Source organism: Bombina bombina, chromosome 3 (genome assembly GCF_027579735.1).
Source record: "Bombina bombina isolate aBomBom1 chromosome 3, aBomBom1.pri, whole genome shotgun sequence".
Classification (NCBI taxonomy): Eukaryota; Metazoa; Chordata; class Amphibia; order Anura; family Bombinatoridae; genus Bombina; species Bombina bombina.
In genome coordinates, this window is record NC_069501.1 from 1,151,380,221 (window position 1) to 1,151,387,529 (window position 7,309).

The 7,309-nt window shown below is 33.8% G+C and overlaps 1 protein-coding gene across 1 annotated transcript in view; it reads right to left on the bottom strand.

Moving 5' to 3' along the window:
• The window catches only part of DDX10 (DEAD-box helicase 10), an 856,778-nt gene extending 855,334 nt beyond the window's left edge, over positions 1-1,444 (bottom strand). The window contains exon 1 of the mRNA XM_053708541.1: positions 1,205-1,444. Within this exon, the coding sequence (XP_053564516.1) occupies positions 1,205-1,408 (204 nt within the window). The 5' untranslated portion in view covers positions 1,409-1,444. The remainder of the gene's footprint in view (positions 1-1,204) is intronic.
• Positions 1,445-7,309: the final 5,865 nt, after the last annotated feature.

Here is a 7,309-nt window from a genome sequence, read left to right on the forward strand (position 1 = left end):
TTTAAAAAAAATAGTTAGACCAATATTGTTAAAGCATTAGAATATTTCAATACACAAGTGTTGCCATCCTTTACACTTAAAGGAACATTGTACACTAGATTTTTCTTTGCATAAATGTTTTGAAGATTATCCATTTATACAGCCCATCTAGGAGTGTTTTTGTAACCATGTATAGTTTTAATTAAAAAAAATTAAAAATAACATTATGCTGATTTTTAGACTCCTAACCAAGCCCCAAAGTGTCAGATGTATACACGCGTTTACAGACCTCTGTTGACTCCTGTTTGTCTAATCTCTTTTCATATGAAGGAGAGTGTCTGCTCCCAGGCCTTTTCACTGGGTGTTCCAGCTAGCCTCATCAACAGTGCTAAACTTGGAGCTTCAAAGTAAGTTTTTAAAAGGTTTTATACTGGATTTTTAGATGAGTATTTGTGCATAGTCTTACTTATAGTAGTGTCTTTTACATGTAGTTATATGAAAATTGGTATTCTGTCCTTTTAACTTCATACGGCTTGTCATACAACAAAGGCAAATGTCCAAAATAACTTATTTTATGTTCTGCTACACTGAGAAACAGCATTTAACATTGATGTCCATTAATTTGTCTAATACAAAAATATAGCAAAAAGAGCGCAGTAAAGTTATTAACACTACCAGTGTAATGCTGTAAAATATAATTTTATAAAGTAATATATTCCATATGCTAATGTTTAATACATATACTTAGATAAAATGCAAAAAGCTAGATTATTCTATCTACCATAAGAACATTTTACTTAAAATTTATCACAAACAAACCTGTCACTGATAGTCAAAACTATAATTGTAGCAATGTCCCAACAAATATAAATATTAGCATGTGTCAACTGTGGCAGTTACTAGGTGTTACAGCAATAAGTGAAGAACATGACAGCTTTGAAATAACATCTATGATTAACCAGCCCATGGCACAATTTTAACAAATAAAAAGTGGAAATCTGTTAAATTGAAATTGTTCTGCTAACTACCATGAGTTTAGATATAGGCAAGCGTTGCACTAAAGTATTCCCAAATGGTTATGAAAACAATGTTATGTTAACGTTCATTCTAAGTATACTACTCCCTATAAAGAGACAGCACACCTATCGTTTTGAGAGATTCGTGATGGCATACAAATATCGCATTAACAATTTGTGTGCCAGCTCTCTTAGCTGTGTATACCTACCTCTGTGTAGCGCTGCACCAGGCGATTGATGTTCTCTCTCTCTATCTGCCACTCCGGCTTCTTACTGAGCTTCCTCTGTTGCTTGCACTTCTCCTTCTTCTTTGAGTATTTCTTCTTCCATTTCTCGAAATTCTTGACCGGGTCGTTCCTGTTGTTGAACAGAGACTGTTTTTTCGTACTGACTGCTGTGCTAGGTTCCTCCATGTTTTTACCAAGTAGCTGACTTCCTAGCACTCCTGACTACACATGTGCTAGTCGCGAACTGATTACGTCATTCAAAACGTTAAACTTTATTGGTACACGGGAACTTGTAATGTTTATGCGTAAACCCTACAAATGTATCATGTTTCTTTTCTTTTATAATAATTGCAAGAGCATAACGGCACTGATTTTAGACCACGGTGGTTACGCTGGATTCCTTTTAAAATGATTTTTGATTATGACGCCTCTGAATCACTTTAGTTATAAAGATGGTAACTGCTTTTTATTCAGACGTTACAACATATTCTATAACATATAACTAGATCAATATTTGAAATACATCGCAGTAATTTTTTGTTTTCATTTTTGGATAAAATTCATTTTAACTAGTGCTTGCTCTTAAACCATTAGAAATTATCAAATGATGATGAGTGTGATCTACTTATATATATACAAATACCTGCTATGGGCTAAATTACGAGCGGAGCAGTAGTTTGCACTCACGTTTAAGCATTAACACTGCTTTATGGACACTGAACCCAATTTTTTTCTTTCGTGATTCAGATAGAGCATGCAATTTTAAGCAACTTTCTATTTTACTCCTATTATAAATTTTTCTTTGTTCTCTTGATATCTTTATTTAAAAAAAGGCATCTAAGCTATTTTTTTGGTTCAGTTCCATGGACAGCACTTGTTTATTGGTGGGCGAATTTAATCAGCAAGAACAACCCAGGTTGTTCACCAAAAATGGTCCGGCATCTAAACTTACATTCTTGCATTTCAAATAAAGATACCAAGAGAATGAAGAAAATTTGATAATAGGAGTAAATTAGAAAGTTGCTTAAAATTGCATGCTCTACCTGGTCCCTAGGCAAAATAGAGCCTTGGCTCACAATAAGTAAAGACTCCACCATCTCCGTCTCATCATGTTATCACTTATTGTCCCTTAGCAAAGCAACTCCGTTAGTAGAGAACTTAGTTGTAAGTTGGAATAGTATAATTCCACATGGTAATGCTGAAGTTAAAACTATCCAACTTTCTTTGAATAAAGTATTAAAAACAACCCTTTCTGCTAACTGGCGAGATGCACACCTGAAACTTCTTCATAGGGCATATTTCACCCCGGAGAGGGGCCTCAGAGTCCGAAATCTTGAATTCAGTAAATGCCCCAGATGCTCATATATAGCTGCAGACTTGATACATATGTTTTGGTCTTGCCCCGGGATGCGAAATGTCTGGAGGAAACTAGAATATTGGCTTCAGAGGGTGCTTAAAATTGAACTGATAAATTTTTCCTTGTTTCAGATCATATTCTGCATGAGGCCAGGTGAGGAGCGACAGCCTAATGAATTATTAATTAATTTATCTATTCTAGCCACCAGATATCTGATATGCAAAAAATGGAAAATGAGGGCGACACCAACTATCCCAGAAATTAGAAACCACCTAAAGAAACAATGCATTTTAGAACAAAGGAATGCTAACATAGCTAATGAATGTGACGTAAAGAAATTTTTTCATAAATGGGCACCCTTCATTAAGATCTTCCCTGAAAGAGAAATTGAATATTTGATATATCCATTTAGGAATTCGGAACTAGTATTATTAGGTATTTGGTGATCGGAGGCAGATTTGTGTCTTTCTACCTTCCCTTCCCCTTCCCCCCCCCCCCCCCCCCCCTTTTTTTTTTTTTTTTTTTTTTTCCTTTTTGTGTTGAATCCATGGTGGGGTCGGGGGGAGGGAGGGAGGGGGGTGGATATTATAAAATCCCCACATTGAGTTATTTTGACGGACTGGTTAACCTCAGTCTTCAGACATACGATATGTAATACATATTTGTGCTTTTTGATTTCCTTTTGAGATAACACCTTATATTGGTGGACTGTATTATCATGAAGTATTGTATAAATTATGTTGTTGTACTCATTGTTGGATAAAATAAAATATTTAAAAAAAAAAATTGCATGCTCTATCTGAATCACAGAAGAAAAATTTGGGTTTAGTGTCCCTTTAAGTGATTTTTTTACTCTCGGAGATTCACTCTCGTATTACGAGTTGAAAGTAAAAAGTTTGCTCTCATATTCAAAACGTCACAGTAAAAAATAGACTTTGAGTATGCAAATGCAAAATCGCTTTTCCCCATAGACTTCAATGGATCTGAAAAAGTTGAAAAAATACCTAGCACCCACAAGTCTCACAAACACAATCGCGGTTATTTAACAGTGTAACATAAGAAGATATCTAATGTTCTGCACATAGCAGAATATGTTCTATTTATTCTTCAAGATATATTTAAATGTTTTTCTGATGGATATTTGCACAAATATATATATATATATATACACGTCTAGATAAATACAGATATATATAGGAATATCTATTTAAAAATACATAGAACATATTCCCCTTTGTGCAAAACATTGGAGTGTGAGATATATATATATATATATATATATATATATATATATATATAGTAAATACACAGTTTAAAAACTTATGAATATTGCATAAACATGTTTTTCATGTTTTCATCTACTTAACTGCAAAGGGCTCCATTGCACTTATATATATATATATATATATATATATATATATATATATATGTCTATATGTGTTTGCATATGTAGTTAAAGGGACAGTAAACTAAAAAATAATGTTATATAATTCTGCACATAGTGCAGAATTACTGTATATAACATTATCTTAGCGACAGCTTTCAAAATCAAAGGATTTTAGAGATTTTAGCTGTCAAAGTTGCACTTACCTGTTCTCTCCATGATCGTCTGACTAGGTCTTCTTTTTCAAAAGCACTTAGCGGGTGCTCTGTCTAATCACAGCGTGCACAATCGCTCTATTGAACTGAATGTAGCGTGCTCTGGTCTGGTAGCGGGAGTGTGCTACATTCAGTTCAATAGCGCGATCGGGCGGTCTAATCACAGCGTGCCCGCAAAGCACTTTTGAAAAAGAATACCTAATCAGAAGATCTTGGAGAGGGGAACCGGTAAGTGCAACTTTGACAGCTAAAATCTCTAAAATCCTTTGATTTTGAAAGCTGTTGCTAAGATAATGTTATATAATTCTGCACTATGTGCAGAATTATATAACGTTATTTTTTAAGTTTACTGTTCCTTAAAGTGTTTATATGTCTGTAAATATGTATATACACATATAAATACATATGTACACACATATAATTATATATAAATATATATACCTATACATATTTATACTTGTGTATGTATGTTTCTCTATGTTAAAACCCTTTGCTGTATTTTTTTTTTTAACACATGAGACCTCATATCTTTGAGCCCTTATAACTTTTTAATGTAATATTTTTTTTTATTTTTTTTTATCAGATAATGTTATTATGAGTGTAACTGTACTTTTAAATGTTGATGTGTTTTGTGACTTCAGCAAAGTATATCAAGGGAATTAAGCACATTTGACAATAGGAGTAAATTGGAAAATAATTTACAATTGCCTGTAATGTTCTATCTGAATACTGAAAGAACAAAAAATGGGTTTCATATCCCTTAGTAGGTCCCATTGGATGTAACCTGTAGTGTACTGCAAACATTTAACAAATAATGCTCTCAAGAATTAGAACAAATTTTTTATCAAGGCATAAAGAATTTACTGGACATGTGCAAAAATTCATACTTTATTATTCATTTTGTAAACAGTGTAGTTATCTTCTTTCTTTGACATTTACATTGATCTGACACCAGGTATTTGATACAAAAAATGCAATTTAAAATATCTAAATAGCTGATTTCTAAGTATTAAGAGGGCTGTTTTTCAAGTTCTCAGTATACTGTAACTAAGCCTTCTTTACTAAGTGTTTTACAGTATGATGAGCTTGTTTATTTACGTCATATATGAAAATGTGAGGATTTTGAAATTTACATTTATGCAGTGTGGGTTACATTTTCAAAGGGAGGCTTGTCTGTTTATCCGAGTAGTGGTCCTATTATAGATAGCTAGCCCATTATGGCACTGACAAATGAGGCAAGTAGGCAACTTGGGAAATGGAGGCCTGCACTGAAATAAGCATGGACATAACTGCTATGGGTTTTCGGGTGATCCAGTTGCTGCTATCATTACCAGATATTCTTTGTGTCCTCATAAATAAATATACAAACATATTTATTGCAGATATGTTCAGAACATCTGACCATTTCATAGTTTTAGGTAGGAACCCTTTTAATATGTCAAGGGCAGTTGGAAATCAGTCAAAATATCGAATCTTATCATGCATGGAAGCCTTATTATTCTATAGTAGTTCTGCTTACATACAAACCCAGTACAAAAAGAGTGGTGTCTTGCAGGGGAATAATATATTGTAATACTACAAATGTAAAGTGTTTTTTCACTATAGGCAGGTTGTTTCACCTTTGTTGGGGCTCTTCAGTATGATGTAGGTTCTATGTTATTGGACTCAATCATTGGTTTTAGGTTTATGGCTATATGCCAGTTTTGCTGATGATTACATTCATTTTCATAACCATACTTACAAAGCATGAAATTAATGCTTGAGTAGAACAGCAGCACCAACCATAGACAGCCTGTTTGGGGCTCATCCCTCCATTTTTTAAAAAAAGTCCCAAAGTAGCGAAACAGGCTGCCTATGGTTAATGCTGTGTTATTTAAGCCTCATTTATTTCACAGTTTGCTACACTACTGGTTTAAACTGACAGGAGCATAAGGGGTGCCATATTAAAAATGCATTTTGAATTAGTAAAACACTCTGTGGGATAATTTGTATATTCTATCCATTATATATTTATTCCTTGCTGAACTAATTAAATGGAGGGTTTATCTCACTCTTTCAACAACAATACATTTATTTGGTACAATGGGAGTCCCTGCTCTGAAGGATTTCCATAGGTGTAAGTGCAGACCCTGTTCCTGTTTGTGTTTAAGGAGAACTTACCTCTGGGTACTTACAGTGTAGAGAAATAAAATAAGACTACACTAATCCCTCTGAAATCTTCAATCTTCCTACCACTGCCATAGAGTATTCAAGTCTTCATTATACTGCTAGCCAGATATGAATCAGTCTATGCTTATCTTGTAAGGATTTTTTCATCCAATGCAAGAAGATAGGTGCATGACACACTGTAACTTATAATGCATTTTTTTCTGTTTCTAATCTGAGGTATAAAATACAGGACCATCCCATGATGTATCAAATCTTGTGCTTCACTGGGACTCTCTGCTTCGCAAATCCAACAGTAGTACTTGTCCCACGGTGATTGTAGACATTCAAGTTTAGTGTCACAGACATAGTAGTCCTTGTTCCAGGGTGCTGCAGTCCTCAGATAAAATTGTAAACCAGCTGCAAGGTGCTTATAACCTAGTAGTATTATTGGTGTCCCTATGTCAAGGCATTGCATTGAGGATATAAGTGCAAACATATTGATTATATAATTGTATTCTCTTCACCAAGATCCTTAATATTATTACATTATACAGATATGTGCAGTGAGACTGGATTTAAACCATTCAATTTGATTTAATATGAGTTTATTAAAGTTATAGCAGTGTAAGTATGCTTTATTGTTGGTGTTATGATTCAAGTTCTAGTGTCACAGAGATGATTTGTATATCTTATATCTTTAAGCCTTGAAAAGTACAGAAAACTTTAAACATAAAGAACCAAATTAAAGCTAAAGATTTTTATGAAATGGCAAAGTACATGAAAAGCCCAACAGAAATGTGAGAAATTATCTGACCTCACTGCATATGCCTGTACGCTCTTGAAGCAGGATCTGTATTTACAATCTAGTGTGGTAATGAGATGTCTTGCTCAAAGAGATTACAAACTTGTTAATCTCAGAAAATCTTACCTTAGATGTATTTATTGATGTATCAAATATTTGACCAGGAAGGATACATTGACAT